We start from the raw sequence: 21,247 nt of genomic DNA on the forward strand, positions 1-21,247 counted from the left end.
TAGATTCGTCTATGCACAGTTAGGATTGACTATGATTTAGATTTCCAAGTGTAATGAATAAAGACTAGAATTCCCAATACGAAACACGAGGAAAATTTGTGGAATGTTGCAATTCCTGCCTTTCATTCCACACATCAACGTTTCATTTGGCATTGAAAATTTTATTTAAAATGTTGGAATTAAGGAAATCTAGCTTTTACAGAAAACATTTCGGATTTGAATGCCCAAGTGATACCAACCTTCAATATTATCCATATAAAGAGACTGAACTCACATCAGCTTAATGTCAATATTTAGTTATTACAGCACATACATAATTTAGTACTTACAATACTCAATCTCTTGCAATTGCAAAGCAATCTGTCATGCATTTTTGGTGCATTGTACATAAAATTGCAATTTTTTAAGCTCTACTACTATCAGTTGGCCACATATCTTTTAGCAGTGTAAAGGTTATCTGTTACCAAAAGTAGTTGAAAAATCTACTAACAACAAAAATAACAACAACAGTCATTGGTCAATAACGTTATTTAGATATCCATCAGGTAAATGAGAAAATTACAGCGTAAATATTCTTTGCAAAATACAGTTGCACAAGTAACAACAAATATACAAGTGTTTTATACGCAATACCCACAGTCGTAGTGCACAGCACCAAAATTTGATGTAGCATAGACAATATGTCTCATTCTATTTGTCAAGGAAATTACATGTATACTGTACCTAAATTTAATAGCAGAAATAAGCTAAGTCATGAAAATCTAGAATTTCATCTCAATACAAGCAGAAATACACAAGACTGAGCAATCACAGCGAATGTACAAGAAACATTTGGCAACTTCTATTAGCTCATGTCATGTCATGGTCCATTCAATCACTGAAACTTGACGGAAAATTTACATTTTCTTAACTCTTGCCTCGAGATTTGTAAGTTCTTTGGCGACCTCTTGTGGTAGATCATCGTTAACTTGCTCATCAAAATATTTTCGAATGGCATCGACTTCCTCGAGCCAAAATTCCCTCGGTAGATGGAAGAGCCCCTCCATGTCCACTGCCTCATTCAGTCCTTGGAGGCTGATTGAATCTTGTGATGGTAGAAGACCAATGGCAGATTCTGAAGCAAAAGAGTGATCTTTGGAATCCGTCCTCTTAAAAATCCATTCCAAAACTCGAGAGTTTTCACCAAAGCCAGGCCACATAAATTTTCCAGCATCATTCTGCGAAGTGGAAATGTTCTAGTTATATTAAACTGTTAACAACAGTGCTGTTAATTGCTCTCCGTTAAAATATGTAACTTATCAAATACAATTTTTAAGTTTAGTATTTAATGACAGTAACAAGTTGACTTTGAGAGGTCCAATATTCACACAAATCAGAGACAAGATCCGCCAAGAGAATATTGCAAAAGCTCACCTTTCTGAACCAGTTTACATGGAAGACCTTGGGCATATGTCTTCCTGATTTGTTCATACTGAGCCAGTGGGCAAGATATCTTCCGAAATTGTAGCCGAAGAACGGCCTCATCGCAAATGGGTCATGCATGATTACTTTACCTAAGTTCAAAAAAGAACCAAAAATCCCAATAAATTTACTATTTCTAAATAAAAGTTGTAACTAGATTCGACTGAATACAATACAATATGCTTTTATAAACCCCGTAAAACATTGCATAATCTAAATCTCAAACAGGAACAAACTTTTGTGTTCGGCGGCGGCAGTTGCTTCAGACCTCATCGCAGCTCCGATGAAAACACCATGCTGCCAGTTAAAAGATTCGTACACCAGAGGTACACCTGAGCATACAAAAATTATAAAAGGAAAAAGTTTTAATACTCGGGTAAGATTGAATCGCCCTGATACACACTTAACAATGGTGATTAACTAATTTAGTCATGAAATAGTTCAATTATGTATTTATTTATTATTGTTTACCTTTTGGTCTTCGGCCTCCAAAAACAATGGCGTCAATTGGTACACCGTCAAATTTCTCCCAGTCTGGGTCAATGGTGGGGCACTGCCTTGCTGGGGCACAAAATCGGGAATTGGGGTGAGCTGCTGGTTTTTTGGAATCTTTAAAACAAAGAACACAAAGTTAGGTTCATGCTTTACCAATTCTGAGGGAATGGATATACTCGGTTGAATACACACCCAATGTCCACGGCTCATTTAGCCAGGATGTGATGGTGACATCTTTAGGTGGGTCTTCCATTCCTTCCCAATACACACCACCATCTGAGGTTTCGGCAACATTCGTGAAGACTATGAAATTGAAAGTATTTAGAACGGGATTTTTAAGACGCTTGGTCAAATCGGGTTTTTATTGTATTTAATTAGTAACACATTTTAAAGTTTGTGAAATGAAAATCAGGTCCAAGATTGCTTTGTTTGTTTTCTCTTAAATTTTTTCACATTAAGAACGTCACAACGAAACCAATTTAATGCGACTAGTCTCAATCAACAAAAAGCCAGATTCCCCTTGACACTTAAACAAAAAGTCAAGGTTCTAACTCGTTTAACGTTTCCAGCTGGAGTTAACCTCGTCTATCAAAACGGGAACACATTATAAAGAGAAATTCGTTATTTATATGTCACAATCAACTATAAAGCTTTTCATAAGAGTGAATTCAGCTTTTAAAACGCTTGCATAATTTAAAGCGGCATGTTGTTAGTATTCAGCTATAAACGACAATGAGAATTTAATTAACAACTTAATTAAGTGATTAGTAAATCAATTCGGTTGTCGTGCTCACCTGTATTAGACATGCAAGCTTTAAGAGCATTTGGATTGGTCTTTTCCGATGTGCCTGGGGCGACTCCAAAGAAACCGTTTTCGGGGTTGATCGCCCTTAATCGCCCCTCCGAATCAAACTTCATCCATGCGATGTCATCTCCAACGCATTCAACCTAGTTATGTAATATCGGGTCAACAGATTAACATAAGTGTTATCGATACTCCTTCAAAATATTAACGATATAATTTCCAGAAAGAAAGTTAACAAAAATAGTGAGCAATTTAACAAATTAACAAACAAATCGGTGCAATTTGGTTGCCCAAGAAAATATATTGACGGCGGAAAACAACAGTCTTGTTGACAGAATTAAATTTCGTGGGAACTCGAAAGCACGGATTAGTGCTAATTGTCATAATTAGCCCTTATTCCTACGGATTTCTTGTGCAGCTCTGATGATATTATAATGGTATTAGTGTTCTAATTCGTATGTTTCACAACAAGCGCCGTGCTATATTTTGGCCGTGTTTAGCATACGCAACACATTTTCTATTACTTTGGAATTAGGTCATTCGTTACCACAGCCCTCAATGTGCGTTCGCAATGTTCAGTCTACCAGTGGTATTTTTACTGAATGCATCTCTTTTTTGTGCTCGGAAAGCCGTGACCGTTTCCTTTTGGATCAATAATGCAACTATATACTGTGGTGTTCAATTAGTCTACCAGTTGTTAACAAACACGCATATCAATGGAGTCAGATTAATGAACAATCAATAAATCAATAATTAATAACAACCAAGAATTGTAGTAACCACACTGCTTAGTTGGCACAGATTTTCAAAAAACGGAGGCAGAATTCCCGTTTTTGTAAAATTGAATCAGTTGTGAGCAGTTATCTCCTAACAACGCTTACTTTCCATCCAGGTAAAGTAGGTTCCATCATAGCTAGGTTAGTTTTCCCGCATGCGCTCGGGAAAGCAGCAGCAATGTATTTCTTGCGACCTTCGGGATTCGTAATTCCCAGGATCTGGACGGAAACACATAAAGCCTATTGTTATGGCAAGCAGCAAAGTGTGATCGAACAATTTGCGTTAAGACTATTCAACGTTGTACTTTCTAACGCCGTTCAAAGCCGTAGTAGCCATGATAAAATTACAACCAAATGTGCATGAAGCGATCAACATAAAACAACGGATACCGACTTTCATCGACCAATCAAACAAATTATGAATTATAATTAGTCGCCTTACCAGCATGTGTTCGGCCAACCACCCCTCTCGGCGTGCAATGGTTGAGCCAATTCGAAGCGCAAAACACTTCTTGCCGAGCAGGGAGTTGCCACCATAGCCACTTCCGAATGATATGATCTCATTCTTGGCTGGAATGTGGGTAACTAGGACCTTGTCTGGGTTGCACGGCCAATTACTGACAAGCTCGCCTGAGGGAAAACACGGACGATATAAACGTTGTTAAGCTTGAAAAGCGAAGTCAGTGGAAGTGTAGAACTATTTTTATATTTCTGTAAACAATTTGCTTGATAGCTAGAAGACAGTAATGCTGTAGATTAAGTGTTGCACTTCTTATATTTCTATTCATTACGACTCAAGACGGCATTTAACTCCCCAGTTAGACCGGCATCATTAACACTGTGTGAGTGTGTATTGTGCAAGACCGATAATGTACACAATGATATGGTGCTACTTACGTTTGAGCGGTTTAGGACATCCCACGGAGTGGAGGCATTTGACAAAATCTCCGTTATTAATGAGGTCGAAAACTCTGGGGGTTATCCTGGTCATTATTCTCGTACTGGCAACAACATACTTTGAATCGGTCAACTGAACACCGTACTTGGAGATAGTACCGCCAACCGGTCCCATACTAAAGGGAATGACATACATGGTGCGACCTAAAAGAACATTACAGTTTTCTAGAAGTTATGTAACTATCTGCCATCTCGGGCAAGATGAACGTAAATATGGCACAATGTCTACTTTAACAAATATGATGCATATGGGAAACAGAATACATTGTTTCGAAACTGTACAGATGGCCATGCACAGTAAAATACCTTTCATGCAGCCGGGAAATCTGTCTTTTAGAGCCACGTCCAAGTCTGGCGGCGACATCCAATGACCAAGTGTCCCTTGGACGCCTTCCTTAGGTTTTGGTATCGTATCTCGTTCGTTCTCCGTGATAATAACCGTCTTGCTTTCTACTCTGGCGACATCTCGCGGGTCAGTTCTGGCGTACCAGCTAAAACAAAAAGTCGGTGTTTGTCAAAATGTCACAGATAGTTTTACCAAGTGTTATCGTCGTTTAAAAGAGCTAATTGTTTGTCATTTAAGGTCAACCTCAAGGGCAAAACGATTAAATTTTTGGAAAACAATGTCTAACCAATTTTCATATTTTGTGAGTTTCTTAATCTCTCCATCTGATACCATCTCTGCAAGCATTTTCTTATTTTCCGCTTCGGACCCATCACAGATGTGGATAGCGGATGGCTGACATAATTCTTGCTTCTCAAGCACGAAATTCTGCGTCATTAAACGGGAAGTTTTGAAATTAGAAAAAAAATAGGTAAAACTACATTGATTGTTTAAATAAGTATCGTTAAAGGTATAACGCTTTATTTAATATGCTATACCTTGCCAATTGAACAAAAAGAGTAAAAATGACGTATAATACCTTGATGTTAGGTGGAAGTTTGTCCAAATCCCCATGTACGACAGGTATGGACTTGTCGAGTTGTACACCAAAGGCTGCAGCTGCCTTGTGACCGACGCGTTGCAAAAGGTGAACATTTGGTCTGTCAAGAGCAAAAACATGCGTGAATATAAGTTCGGCTACGTGATGAACTGCATGCCAGCATTCGCAAAACAACACAGTTTTTGAATGTTGTAATAATTAAATTTTGAGAGCATTTCAGAAGAATTTCAGATAAACAGGAAACGGGTAAACAATCGGAAATTACGCAAAAATAGCACGTTGGCAATTTCCAGCAAGTAAACAATTCTTATGCGTCATTATTGCATTAACTGAAATATCTGAGATATGAGATGTAAACAAACGAAATTATCAAAAGCCAGTAAACAGAAAATACGTGCAGTAAAGAACGAGCTATCGTTTTAACACAAGAAGGTATTGCGCAAGAGGGCAAGTCACACACAGCCACGTTTACGAGCATTGTAACGAGGCTGTAAAAAACTATAGCTCAGATTTTGCTGACCTTGCAACGTAGCTTTATCGAAGCCCGCTACTCCATGAGAATTTTTGCCATAATCTTTTTACGACAACCTTAATCAATATCGGGAACTATCTTCTATTAAGAATAATTAGCTGTTAGCACGTAACTAATTTCATTTGCAAACACGTAACTGAATGAGAAACAATAAGGCAGGTAACCAAATTTATTTTTTGCGTAAGTAAACAGCGAACCTGTAACCAGCTTCACGCTGGTACGCGGATTTAGACTTTGTGGTGCTTAACTACCTACCGTTGTTCATAAAAGAGAGCTTGCAGTATTTGGCTTTTTGTAAACTGTGTATGATCCCACGATGGGTATCGTAATTGCCGTGTTGGGCGATATTGCAAAGATCTTACAATGCTTACCCATGTCCCAGTCCTTCTGTTTATCAACCTACAGCATATAGTCCTTAAAATAAAGTGCTTCTAAACACGCTGGTACAATGATACCAATTTGTTAATAACTTGGTTAAAAGTGGTAAAGCGCCAACCGAAGTGAGTTACCACGTTTCAAATAACATTTCAAAATCTCATTAAGATTAAATAGTTAACAGTAGTTCTTAGCAGGTGACACTCGAAATCACATCTAAGAACTTCTTCAAGGAAAGTAGCCTAGTTGCAGAATGAAATAGATGATATGTGACTGAGTGCATGATTGGGCTTCTTAATTGCTAAGATAACTTGACTTACTTAAAATGTGCACACAATTTGGCAACGCCATGTTATCGTACGAAAGTGTAAAAATGTACAAGCAAATGACGAACCGATTTAGATCAAATTGTTAAAGTTTCATTAAATTTGTGTTTTTGTTTAATTAGTAACCTTTACAATGGACTAACTAGAGCATTTGGTTTTATGTGAAATACACTTATTTTTATGCGAGAGACCACGAGTTAAAAGTTTTGTCTTAACTTGTCCAGTAATTCCTGAAGTTTTGACATAAGCTTTGTAGGATTGATTTCCATCTAGACATGAACTAGTTTCAAATCAAAATTCATTGCGCTAGGATCAAATTAGCCATTTACGGTCAAGGAAACAACGGAATCAGAGTTTATTACTCTACAGAATGTTGCACATAGTAATACCATTTCACAATGGCAGTTGTAATAGTTATTTAAAGTTAAATAGCAGTTTTCTAAACTAAAACTACGCGAACAGAAAATCGTGAAAAATTAGTGTCAAACGCACAACTTCTTCCGGTGAAACAGTGAGAGCCATAACTTTACTGACTACTCAAGAAATTTGGAACAAAGAAAAAGCAAACTACACAAATATCCACGTCAATACAAACGTCATGGGCGTGACGTAAATTTCTTGCTAAACAGGATGTTGTCTTGCGTTGTGAAATTATTCTCGTCTACGTCATAAGACGACTAACAAAATAAATTGCGAGTGACAATACCCCAAGAATACTTTAAACTTCATTGTGCTATAGCTGCTATTATTAAATCCAAAGTAAATTGGAGCCAATCAAATCCAATCCTGTCGTATAATGGTTCGACAACCCATAGACCATTTGTAAAATATTGCGTCATCATATCATGATAATGCAAAATTAATCAGTTATGATTAACCATTGCTTATAGTTATGAATTATCATGTAAAAGCGTAGACTTTTCGCTGCAGATGCGCACATCCGCTAAGTTAATTCGTATTGTTCCATTTACAAAAAAAAACGTATAGATGCTAATAATTAATAGGAGTTCTGACACCCCAAGCGCTATTTTCACGTGAACGTTTTAATTTCTTCGGCAACGCCAATTCTTAAGCGCTAACTTGCAATGTTTTTTAGTTTACTAAGACGTTTATTTCGGTTATCATAGTGATTATAACAGCTTAGCAACAGAAATTTACAAATGGAAATACGGAATGACATTAAGGCCAGTTTTCGCTGTCATACCAAAACATGTCATAACAACATGTTGCTAGGCTCTAGATATAGCTATGTTAACCGTTATTTGCTATGAGAAGTACACGTTCATAATGTTTATGAACTTGACAATTGCGGACTTATTAAACATTATTATTAAGACATCATATTAAAAGAATGACAACTGCCTTGGCACCTTCGTTGCAGCCGAACATTAGGCATAGTAACTTTTTTCGCAAATTTACACAAAAACACACTGCTATTACAATTAGAAATAAAAATACACTATCCCCCAGTCTTATTTATACTGTACTTACCGAAGTATTTCTCCCATGCTGAAGTTTTAAGGTAGTATTCTATCTGTTTTACGTACAAAGCTTTCGTTATCCTACTGATACAGTAAGAACTTTTGGTGCCTTCACCGAAAATGTGGGTATGCGTGAATAAAATACACCTCGCAATACAGGCCTCTATATAAGTGCAGAAACAGTTACGTCACAAAAGGCGGTGTAAAAATATCTGACGTCTAATCTAATCACATCGTCAAGCTGAGTCATGTTTCTCTTGTTATTATCGCAAGGTTCGAATCTGTAACAAACAGAGCAAAGCGTTTGGACTACGTAAAATAGGATGATCTGTTAACTATTGTAGTACTGTATTACATATTTGAAATCGGTTTCCTAATGCAGGACGGAGCGTTAATAAGCTTTTAATATGCAGTATTTTTTGTGCTAACCACAAATACGTCGTTAGGCTCCATACTAAACGCAACACCTGCGATCAAAAACGCAATGAACATGAAATTTATCCATTCATAAGCTGCATTGGACACCAAACGTTCTAGTATTAAATACTTACTAGATATGTAAAAGCGTAGGGGGCGCAACGAACACAGCACACGAATTAAACAGTAATTTGCCAGGCAATACGGTGAGCAGAGAGCGCGTTTCGCAAGTTTTCTGTTTGCTAAAGTAAAGTTGTATTGGCTTTTGAAATTAGCTGTAATCGAATTTCTCGTAGACAGGAACCAATTCTGAATCGTTGTTAATTTCGGTATTTTTTTCTGTGGTAAGCATTTCGATGTCTAACAAATTTGATAGGCTGATAAGAAAAACGCCCCATTACGCAGACTACGCCCACGACAAAGAAAACTCAACGTCATGTGATTGGATAAAAGAAATGGGGCTAGCACGCGATTGGTCGAACTCGGAGGTTTGGTGAGTGATGAATTGTGCGCGGACATTAGAATCGTGCCATGACACGAAGTGGTTTTACGAAAATAAGCAAAATGCATATAGAAATAGCTGTAAGCTGTAATTTGTAGCAAATATTGCGTGAAGACAGAAAACATGGCCTCACATTTATACAAACTACTTACATTACAAATGTTTCCCGATGGACAATGGCAAACTACAACAATTGATCATAAGCGACTGTACAATGGTGGACAAACAGTGAGCATGTTTTAATAATAATAAAAACACAATGTTATATTGAGGTAATCGTTAAAAATACAGCCAATGTTTAAGAACACTTGAGCTAAACTCCAGGTCGTGTAACCATAAACTGCCTAACTGATGGCAATTTATTTTCACTGAAAACCGAGAAGATTTTGAAAACATCGTGTAGCGACTGTAGCGCGTTAATCCCATTCACGTCGCAGATTGAATTACATTTCTACTACGGCAATTTTTCAACTACATTATGCAGTGTATTTTGCCAGCGAAACAAATACAATCATGCTTTTTATTTGGCTATTTGCGGAAAAAAAGTACATAACGGTACGTAGAAATGCAAGGACAAGAGTATAGCACAGAAAATAGCCTGGCAGGGAACCTAATTAATAGATGTTGCCTGTTAACGTTTGGCCGTCGTGTTGAACATGTGTTGCATGTGGAAAACATGAGTACACAAGTCACGCCACTACAGTCGAATTGACAGCGTACGAAGTTATAATTCCTTTGCCAGTAAGTCTACTGCTTACATAGCTACTTACCATATGACACTAATTCCAGGGTGTCGTACCACGAGGATATCGCATCACACTTGCTTATTTCACAGTTTACACTATTATAATATGGCAACCATGTGACTATTTCCTGAGTGTATCCATCACATTATTTCCGTTGCATTGGTTCTCAGTAAATCATCACCCAGGCTACTCAGCAAATACGGTAGTTCAACCATTTTATAAGAACTTAAGGTTGGTTGAAGCTTCCGGTAACCTGGTCTTAGGTTTCTTAAAGTCTGAGCACAATTTTTATAGTATCAATTTCGCACAGAGCGGCTTAATTCATCAAGACATGGCATTTTTTAACCAAACTTACACAACTGGAAAAATGCTGACTACCAAGTTCTGATTATTATAGTCATAGAATTATATTCTTTTTTTCAAACCAGCTACATACGTAACAAACGGGTGGGCTTCTTTTAACTTCAAATTGGCCAAATGGATTGCTTTCTGAAAGGTGGCCTCTACACTTTCTTATAAAAATTGATACCATTAACGTGAAGGACTAAAACCGCATGACTTATATTATAAATGCATCAATTGTGAAAAAACTAACTACGGCGCGCTGTGTAATTGTCATCCTATATTTCAAACTTTTAAGTTACCGTAACAACACAATGCGTAATTGTGGTGTCGAAACATTATTTGGTCAAGCCGAATAATGCAACATAAATCCAAGCCGCGATTACGCACTTTTAATTACTGTAAAAGAGTTATAAGCAAGCAATAAGTCACTTCCGGAAGCCAAGCTTTGCTTGCTGACTATGTCAGTTCTTTATAGACAGCTTGATTTGCAATATGCACAAAGTACTTGGAGTAACTTAAGCCTAAGGATCGTTGTTTGTATTTATATTAAATAAAATTTTCCGACCGGCGCAAGCACTACAACGTGGAACCGTAGATCGTTAAATTCACCAAAAAGGAACACAAGATTCATTAGAACACGATTTTTTGATTCTCGGTAAGTCGCGACCCAGCTGCTTTAAAAGGCAAAAACGCCGGCCTCTAAATGGAAGGCAACCGTGACGCACGCTGATTGGACGATCGCAAAGGCGTGATCGCGTCAAGCCGGTTCTTTGTTCGGAATTTCGCAATAATTCAACCTTGGGTTAAACTCAAGCCACAGAGCACACGCACTAGGAGCATGACGCAATTAAGCGGGCAGCATGACGTTTACTGTTCACTTATTAAGCATCCACACTACACACCGCCAGGCAATGAATGCTCATCAGTCATCACCAACGCATGATTTTAAACTTTTGTGAAAAAAATCCAAAACGTATTATTGTTACGAAACAACAACTTAAATGCAGTATATTGATAATTCCTGAAATAGATAGGGCTAATAACACTGCTAGTTCACATAACAAACTCAACTATAATACTTCAAAAGTGTAACAAATAAAAGGTTATACTTACAGCCTTAAAAGATGCTTGATCACTGGTAGTGGTGCCATTGTGACAGAAATTATTCTAGTATGGAACTTCAAAGTTAAAAGAAAAGAGAAAATTCAATTGCCTAGGCATAAGCTAACACATGCAGTGCCAGTTACAGTGCTAAATGAATACATAATTGTAAAATTTTCATTTTTTAATAATTTCATTTTTCAAAACAACATGATTACTGATTAATGGAATATTAATTTAAGCATTTTTTCCTGGCTAGACCAACTATGATACCTTAGCTTAAATATAACTTCTTGCTGTAACTTGCTACATCAAACTGAGCAAAAGAAAAGAGGCCCAAGTGAAATACTGGCAATACACATGCATGACAAGAGTATAATTAATTTGTGTGACCTTCTACAAGTTGGCATGCTAGTCGAACAAGTATGAGCAATTGACAACTCCCTATTTATTTACTTTTTAAGTAGCTAATTATTAACCAGTTTTACAAACCATTTTAATTGCTAGTTAAAGAGCTAAGGTAACAAATAGATATACTGTAACTCAAACAACGATAACCTTACACGGGAATGCCTTGAACTGTTTTCAAGCTAGCCCTACCTGAGTTAGGCCTACCTGAATAATTTTTAATCAGTCCAGAGTAACAGCACTCAGCAGTTTAAAATGCTTTAACTGTGCAATTGCCAACTACATTTAAAAGATAAATGGTATACAAACAATGTACAAATACACTCTTGACTACACCGATGTAGTTACAGTAATGTTTAATATAATTAGTCAGACATAGACTATCATACTGAAAATGAATACATTAATTAAATACAATGTTAACAGTGTTTTAGCAAGAATAAGTTTTGTTTCATAGGTCTACCTACACATAGTAAAGTGTTATCAAAAGGAAAGGGATCAATATTTAGTAAAACAAGTTGCACTGTTGCATGAACTGCAGTCATTAATTTTACAAGTAGGCTAGGCCCTATTTTTTATGATGAATGGTTTAATATTTACAGATTTATGACAAAATAAGTGAAGTATAAAGTGTAGTCTTAAACACGTGTGCTACAACACTATTTTGTGCCATAAATGTTAAAAACTATAAACAATGAAATGAACAAAACTGTAAGACAGCTAAATCCTTTTGCCTACGTTATTCTCTTACAGCTAGACCTATGGGCTAAGAATCTTTTCCTTGCATTAAAATCTAAATTCTAAACAAACGTAATTTCCGGAAGTGGATCTTAGAATCAAGCTAAGCCATAAACAAAAATTCTTTAAAACACAGGCTTCAAAACAAAAATATAAAACAACATCTTTTAATTTGCGTACGTGCAGAAACCCAAAGATATGCCAGCATGTTGATCACAACAAGACATTCAACGTGCTCGACGTCAGGTTCTCTTTCTAGGTTACTGTAACACCCGGCGATGTGAAGAGAAAATAATAATGCTGCTTAATCAAGCATGACGCTGTAGATTTCCACAGAACATCCATTACCAATTGGCTGTTTGCTACTAAAGTACTTTGGCATGTAGGTTGAAAGATATTTGCGGCTTACTCACAGAGCATGTTAGTCGCAAATAAAATGCTATCAATCAATTGATAAACTGGTGCAATTTATTACTTACCAAATTCGGTTACTAAAGCAAGCGACACCTCAGGGTTATCGCTCATTTCTGGAAAATTCCACTAAAATAAATTTGTATAGTCATCTTTAACCTCGGACTGAGGAAAGTCTTTGCACGATTTGAACTTAGTAATGATTCCTCATTGCTCGAGTCCTAATTACCAAGCTAGCCTTTGTGCAAGTTTGGAATGCCACACATTTTTTTCAAATAGCATTGCCCAAATTTAGGACTGTACACTGAACAAGAGCAAATGTCGTTAATGCCTTGCCCAAGGACATTGCAATGCCTATCGAACACGTAATACTAGCTGCATTCGTTGCGACGGCATCACTCGAACCATTTGACCACCGAGCCGGCAAATCATTCCTTATTTCATCAAATTGTTTAAATGCGATGTCATATTAAAACCGAACAGAATATGAACATCTGCAAAAAATTTAGCGCGCTCGGTACATCTAAATCACAACGAATTCTGCCATGACGGAATACTGTATACTCAAAGAGGCTACGTTAAGACAATCTTCTCAGCTCATAGCTTACTAATGCTAACTTGATAACAAAAATTGTAATAACATGCAGATTTTTTCACTGCTTTCATTCAAAAAGATTAATTTGAATTACTTTTTTGATGCATTCCAATTTTGTCTGTACAGCACGGTATGACCTTCAGTGAGTTCGATTAAGTATAAAATCATTTGCAACTGTGTAATTATAGAATTACCATTGCTAATGCAAAAATATATCTTGTAAATCTTCAATGTTTCAATTCGTGGAGGTGTGAACTTGAGAAAAGTATCTTTCTGTGTTGTTGCAATCGTTTTCTTTGCTAAATGAGTAGGCTTATCTTTTCTATCCAAAAGACATTACATTCCATTCAACAATTGCAACATGGGCGCTAAAAACAACCACACTTTTTTTGCAATATCAATCGCAATAGTAAGTATCATGTAGTAAACCAGCAGCAATAAAAATAAGCATGATCGATTGCATTATAATGATTGATAGTATTAAATGCTTCCAATAGTGACAGTTTAAGTACATATTCTCAAATAGTAAGATGCCAACCATGCCAGTAGGAATACGTATTATCATTGACCATCATGACCACAAATCATGATTTACAAATTAAAAAATTCCACTTGGTGGCATATTTCCAAACAAATAAGCCCATGAGGGTGGAGAAGTCCACTTTTTTGTTTTTTCATCCTGTCCAAAATACAAAATCATGAGATATTATGCACAGACTAATTTAACCAAAAATGCTGCCTTACAGGAACAAAGTGCTGATCGGATCGGCATATGTGTTTTGTTGGTAAAAAGATTCGTTAATAGTAAAAGTTGAGTAAACTTAGATGACATATTTGAGGTTTGAGTTTGAAGGTAATACCTGTCCGGTTAAATTATTATCAACTAAGCAAGAAAAAGCTCTGAATGCACAATCTTTGCCAATGCAAATCGCTACTTTACTTCAAATAAATCACTCACTATATAATGCTTCCACTGGTTAAGGTGATCTACGATAGACATTGCTTCAGGGATATTATTTCCTTCGGCACAAAATAGTAGCAGGACTACACAGGGCACTTCTGCTTCACAGCTAAAACCAATACCCAGAATATAAACATATTGAAATAATGTGTCATGTGTTCGATACACAATGCCACTACCGTTGTAATGACCATGGGAAAAGCATTAATGGCGGTTGCTCCTGTTCAGTGGACCCGGTGAGCAGTTCTAAATTCGAGTAATGCAATATAAAAACAAATTTGTGACAACCAAAACTTGTAAAAAGACTAGCTTGGTAACCGAGGCTCCCTAAGAGCAATCATCACAGGGTTTAAGTCGAGCAAAGACTTTCCTCTGATCAAGGAGAAAAGATTAACATACGATTCATAACATTCCAAAAACTTCAACATAAACTTGAACCAATTATAACGCAAGCAAATTACTTCCATTTTGATTAACTCATTTCATCAGCCATACCGAATCGCCTACTAAAATGTGACCATCAGTCATTAACTACAAATTCCAGTTAATTCAGTTCAGTGTTTTTGTGGTAATATTAACGACATATTAACACTTACCATATTGAAATTAACTGAAGAATCGCCCATGGTAACATACTAACCATGCTTTGATTTGTTAATGGTTTGATATGTTATTTGTTTGGCACAAATTATAAGTGATCTCTTTACATATTAGCAATAAAATGTTGAACACCTTATATGTGTTTAAGGTCAACACCATCATCGAATACAAGAGCATTAAAAACAGGTTTCCTTTTGAGGTAAACTATTTAGAAAGGGTGGAATTTCTGATATTTTGAACATGAAAATCGCAAAGATAACTAAAGGTGCTTCAAAAATGATATTTGCCACTAGATAAAGATTTGTGGACCAAGATTCATTGATAAATACAATGTTAACTGGCATCATTATGTAGTAATTAATGCATCAATCAACAAAACATCTATTTATCTAGGATAACTTCTTTTCAGTTTATTACCAAGCCTGAAATAATTTTTTTGTGTATCCTCCTCCAGGCAGAAATAATGATCGATCTCCATAACCCACAGCTCTTTCCTCCATTTCTTTCCAAGAAAGTTGGGAAATGCATTGTTTTGCATCTTTGTGGGCAGGACTTATCAAGTATCGAAAAGGGGCACTGCAAACAAAGAAGCTGCCTTGTTAATCCATTACTTGTAAAGCTTCACCGAAGTACTGTCGTACACTTAAACATACCCAATTAATTGTTCATCGCTTCTTTCAAACGCATGGCAGCTTGATAAAATTATGAGCTCAGCAAACTCACATTCTTTCATCCATTTTAGCAGGTGACTCCGAAATTCTGATTGCTTACCCTTAAATATAAGACACCGAAATATCATTTATGTGTCGTGAACAACAATTTAGATACAAAAACACACTTACTTTCACCAAAGGTGAGCGCAGCTGTACAACTGCAAGGTTTGAGGTGGAACTGTAATAAACTGAAAAAAAGAGAAAAATTTTGTTACTCATAATAATAATATTAAAATATTAATCTAAACTAAGTAAAAATTTAGACTATAAATCGAACAATTTTCTAAACTAGGGATTAAACAAGTAGAAACAATTTTTAACCTATCATAACATTTACAGATACAAGACACCAATTTAGTTATATGAATGCCAATAAGTAAAAGATAACATGATCTACCTTCTGAGCTTAAACAGGGCGTATTTGAATTTTCTGCTTGAAGCGATGATGCAAATGGATTATTTCCAACTATTGGAAGAAAGCATGGGGAGCAAAAATAACCAACTTTTTCAACATCTAGTGTTGCGATCAAAAGATCACATGCAAGTTGGCCCACGTTCCCAACAGATATAGCAGGCTGAAACAACACTGGGCTTAAGAAAGATATGAGTACAAAGATATAAAGCACTTTTAAAAACTGTTCAAGCATTAAAATCTAATTCAATAGACATTCGAAATGTTGGCGATAAAATGCAATGTTAATTCAACTCTGTTATAGATATCACAGTAGAAAAATGGAAAAACTTTGATATACAAATTTAATTAAGACTTTGTGACAATATGCATAATATATGTAGAAATAAGTTAATGCAATCAAACAAGAATACTATCCAGCATTTTATGTGATATATTAAACTTTCATATATGGCATAGCAGATTAGCAGTCCATTTTGGAGAATAATTCATTGAAAAAGTTTATAAATGTATAGTTAAGAAGTTATGTATACTATATTATGTAACTATAGTTATGTATAGTTCTTGGTAAAAATTTACATTTTTGTACTTACAATAATAAGTGTGCTTCCTTTAAAAGTTTTCGGTATAGAACTGGTGTTGACAGAAATAAACATTTTTACAGATTTAATTGTAACCTATACGATCACAATTTATAGTATCAAATACAGTTACATAATCTCTTGGAACATCTCAAGAAAATACATACACAGTTATACACTACTAACACAAGTAATCAAGTACATAAAACACACAGTTAACAAAAGTAATTAACAAAATACAAAAAAATATAATTTTTATAAATATTGTTAACCATTGTTTGCATAACAAGTTTTGCTTGCAAAAGTGTGACATCAAATCAGCATCAAATTCATAGTGATTCTCAAACTCAAGTCACTACAACATAATTATTATCGTATAATACTTGAAACCAAGCATGAACAAGTTGAACTATAGACCAAAGATAAAAGTAGCAAGTAGTGTGAAGTATATCTGTACACCATAGTGCAAGTATACCTAGGTGTGAAAGAGCAAGTAATACTGGCCAATACTAATTTATAAGATGTTACAAGTTGAGAAATAACAAAAAAATATATAGTATAAATTAGTGCTAGCATTAACTTATACACGGATTCTTTCAAAATATTTTCAACAAGACAGTTAAAAAAGGGTATAACTCAGAAATAATTTAGTTTGCTAGCAAACATTTTAATGCGCAATGCCTTTTTTAATTTTTACTTAAAATACAAGGACAATATCTTCTGGCGTTAAGTTTAACATCTCCGTATGTATGAACTGTACAAACTATTATGAATATGAAAATATGATACTCAGGAAGTTCTCAGCACTCACTGGCATTCCGCAAATATTACAATTTCCAGGAATAACTAAATGAATCCACCTCTTTTCGGTATTTTGTTTATATTACCAAAAGAAAATATGACAGTGATACAACAATGCACAAAAATATACTAACTCGTATAAAACTCAATGTTCTCTTAAATATCGGAATTTTATCTAGCTAATTTTACATTTGTGGAAAGTCATAAACTTTACTTTTATCCAATGAAGTATTTAAGGAGTGATTTCGATACATTCCACACTTTCCAAGATGTTGGGAGAATTGCTGCGATTTGCCATGATATGTTGAAGGTACGGTTGCCGGAGTAGCTGGCAGCTCACCATAGGAGCTCGCAGATGTCTGGTATAATGGATGGTGAGATTCATAGCACTTGCTTTTGTTCATTTCGTCAGTGACAACCTCAACCTTGGCGACACAGGAAAACAAAGGATTACCAAGATTGGGACATAGGTCAGACTTTTCTCGTTTCAACGCTTCTTGTGCGGTTGTTGGGTCCTCTGACTGGTTAACTACTTTTAGCTCTTCTCCTTTTGTCATTGCGCTTGCTTTTTTAAATACAAGTTTTGATAATTATGATTAATAAGCACAATCTAGATGCTTTCGTAGTTGCTGTAAATTACCGGTATCGAGATCTTTCTTTTTGTTTTATTTACAGAGCTGGCATAGTAATGTTAAAATTGCTTTTGTTGCTATAGGAGTCACTTCCTTCAAAATCTCTCACGGTGTTCTCTACTGTTACCTAGCGAACTGTTAGACAGAGAATCAGAGCCAGCATTATAATTCTTATGGGCACAATAATAAAACTGGTAGGAAAATGGATTGTTGCGATTATTGGCCTAGCATGAATGCAAAAATTTTTTAGCTTAACTTGCAATTTTGATATATTCTGGTGAGTTCATAATTAATCTAATTTGTTTCCAAGATAGCTTTCAGAAAGCGCTGGTGCGTGTCCAGTTCAGAAACACACGAAATTTATCAGTTAAAGGTACAGCTAAAATGTATTAAATTAACTTCTCTGCATAATTAATTTATTAAACATTCCAGATAAATTCATAACACGCAAAAAATAATATCTCATATAATCTTTATTCGTTGTTTTTATAAGAAGCGATTATTTCAAAGTTTTCAGAAGTATGTTTGTCAAAATTTCATTTTAATTAAAATTCAATTGGTTAATTTAAACGTTTGCTGTTCCTAGCAGGATTCAACAAAACAAAAATACCGGTACAGAGCAGAGAACTACTTTTTCAAATCGGTACCGAATACCGGACCAGTCGGTAGATTTTTTGCCAAATAGTCCAGTGGTGTCGTTACAAGTGGTACAGTTTTAAATGTCACCTATACCAACTGCCCACTTCTGACTGCACGATTTCGCGTTGGAAGCTTCTGCTGATTGCAAGAGACAGCGGAATGAATTACGAAAGAAGACATTCCGTTTTTGCTGCGTTTCCAATGTCCGTGTCAAAATTGCTTCTTTATAGGGCTAAGGAGAAGCTGCTTGAAAACCGAAGCTAGCCACAAATGCGCTTCTTTTTTTAGGAGCGATCTCGAGAATGGTGCTCTTTTTTATTTTAACAACGGAACCACGAGCACACACTTTTTAAGAGTTGTCCGCTTGTCGCTCTTTTTCTTTGCATAAAGCAACGCTGCGAACGTACAAAATGGATGAAAAAGATTGGACTAAAGACATATACAAGTGAATAAAAAATGACTGCTGTGAGACTACTTTCACGCACAATTATCGCTTTACAATACTCAACACAAAGCACGTCAAAACCATGTGATTGTGGTTCGATATAAACTCTTTGGTTTTTAAGCCGGTTACAATAATTAATCAATGAGGCTGGTGATTGTTGATATGATGGATACAGATAAGCACAGATAAGCTGGGTTGTCATCACAAGCTTAGTATCGTTATTTTTATAACTTAATCGATACATGCTTTGAAAGTGAAAAATATTAAATTATCGCACGTCCGCATCTACAATTCAGAAGGTTTTTAATATTTTACTTGTTGATTAATCATTTATGGCAGATGTTACTAAAACAAAGCTCTTAAACATCGGAGTCCATGAAATTTCCTAACAGTTACAACAAATAACGATAAGCAATTATTAGGCATCAGTTACACACATCTTTCACAATTTGCAAGATACAAATGCCATTGGCTTCGAAAATGCGTTGAGTGAAAATAGTTTTTAACTACTAACAAGAGCGCGAGAGAAAAAACGAGCACCGTCTTTTCTAAGGCTAAGCGTATAGAGCGAAAGCACGAACGACGTTTGGTTTTTTCATTTGCGAGCAAGAGCTCGAGCTACACTCTTTTTAAAACAGCGTTTGTTTATTTCTGTTGAAAACATGAGATTCTATAACGGCCGAGCCTCTTAGAGTGGTTCAAGTGTAAGCTACGGTGATTAATTTGGTCGGTGTTTTGTGCAATTTGTGTACACTACGGTAGGCTCAGGCCTTTTTACCTCTTTATTTTTTTTATCTGCGGCTTTATGTTTTGTTCACGAATAGTTATTGGTTGTAACCTATAGGAAAACATGTTACAGCTGATTTTATTGCGTTTCAAAATTGCTGTTGGCTACACGGTATTTTAAAAGTGTACACCAAAACTTGGCGGCTAGTGTAGTCTACAATCTACCTATAAGTATTGACAATCCATTTCATTTAAGTCGTTTTAAACCAGTTTAGGAGGCAAAAAGCTTTTGCGCTTCTCGCATTTTGGAGAGGTTGGGGAAAAAATGAAAACTTTTAGTCGGAGTTCTAACATTGGTGTGAGCTTGAATAGGGCCGGGTTAAGACCCTTAGAGGCCTTAAGCATGCATTAAAAAATAATGCTCCCATACAAACGTAATGGGAAACTAACCAAAAATAAACCTGAAACAACATTTATTTAACCGAAAACTCATAATTAGATGAACCTGTCTGTACTTACAGCTTAAGCAAAACAAAATGTCTAGTGATTATTTTTTTGTTTCAAGCAAAGTGTAACTCTTATCTAGTATCTGATTAAATTTATGTTAATTTTGATTTGAACTTGCTATATATGACTTTTACTATTTATTAGTACAAATGATTTTTTCCAGATTTTAAACACAACGTTTGCTTGCTTTGCACTAACTGTCGCAGTGAATTTAAACCTTTACAGCCTTTACTTCTGACACTTAAAACTTTCATATAAAATAAAAATTCATATAAATATAAATATACATATATTGTTGCGCAGTTAAGTACATAAAAATAAACATCCTTATTTTTCTATTAAAACATGATTTATTTTTTAAACTTGAAACTTTTCTTTTTATCAGCATCAAAATGCAAACTGCTCTAACAACACGTAAAATTTTTGCAAAACACTATAATTTGCAGTTTTTCGATAGATATCACCAGCCAAATGGTTTTTTTTAAAGGCTCAAGGAGTTGGGGAACAAAGAAGCAAAAACTAAATTTTGATTTTTTGATTTCAGGCTATTTTTTCATTAATTGTCTAAAAGAAAACTGAGCCCGCTAATGTTCCAACTCGCATTCGGGCTTAAGTTAGAAAAAAAACTGGGCCAGATTCGGGCCCGAACTTATACTCACATCCTGCCACAGACACAATAGCTTTGAGTCGTAATTTCGCTTTCTTTGCACGAATGTGAATGCACACATTGCGCTAAAACATTCCGCAGAGCGGAACCCGCTCCTTAGAAAATGATGACAGTCAAAAACTGGCTTCAAAAGACGATTTTGATTCAT

At 35.7% G+C, this 21,247-nt stretch overlaps 2 protein-coding genes across 3 annotated transcripts; both read right to left on the reverse strand.

Annotated features, from left to right (window-relative positions):
- Positions 1–140: 140 nt before the first annotated feature.
- On the reverse strand, positions 141–11,432 carry LOC143452441 (phosphoenolpyruvate carboxykinase, cytosolic [GTP]-like). 2 transcript variants are annotated; one of them, XM_076953418.1, is made up of 13 exons: positions 11,276–11,432; positions 5,418–5,538; positions 5,127–5,266; positions 4,801–4,985; positions 4,435–4,638; positions 3,980–4,167; positions 3,643–3,756; positions 2,751–2,904; positions 2,149–2,259; positions 1,933–2,070; positions 1,698–1,793; positions 1,414–1,553; positions 141–1,217 (listed from the first exon to the last, which is right to left on the reverse strand). In XM_076953418.1, the coding sequence occupies exons 1-13, from the start codon at positions 11,311–11,313 to the stop codon at positions 897–899; spliced, it is 1,950 nt and encodes a 649-aa protein (XP_076809533.1). In that variant the 5' UTR covers positions 11,314–11,432; the 3' UTR covers positions 141–896. The 2 variants fall into 2 exon arrangements, with proteins under 2 accessions (XP_076809533.1, XP_076809534.1); XM_076953419.1 differs by lacking the exon at positions 11,276–11,432 and adding an exon at positions 8,163–8,323.
- Positions 11,433–13,779: 2,347 nt separating this feature from the next.
- LOC143452724 (proteasome assembly chaperone 2-like) lies at positions 13,780–17,673 on the reverse strand. The gene is made up of 7 exons (XM_076953782.1): positions 16,695–17,673; positions 16,087–16,264; positions 15,819–15,877; positions 15,630–15,748; positions 15,394–15,552; positions 14,374–14,485; positions 13,780–14,094 (listed from the first exon to the last, which is right to left on the reverse strand). Exons 1-7 carry the CDS (start codon positions 16,755–16,757, stop codon positions 14,014–14,016), a joined length of 771 nt encoding a protein of 256 aa, XP_076809897.1. The 5' UTR covers positions 16,758–17,673; the 3' UTR covers positions 13,780–14,013.
- Positions 17,674–21,247: the final 3,574 nt, after the last annotated feature.

Source organism: Clavelina lepadiformis, chromosome 4, assembly GCF_947623445.1.
Source record: "Clavelina lepadiformis chromosome 4, kaClaLepa1.1, whole genome shotgun sequence".
NCBI lineage: Eukaryota > Metazoa > Chordata > Ascidiacea > Aplousobranchia > Clavelinidae > Clavelina > Clavelina lepadiformis.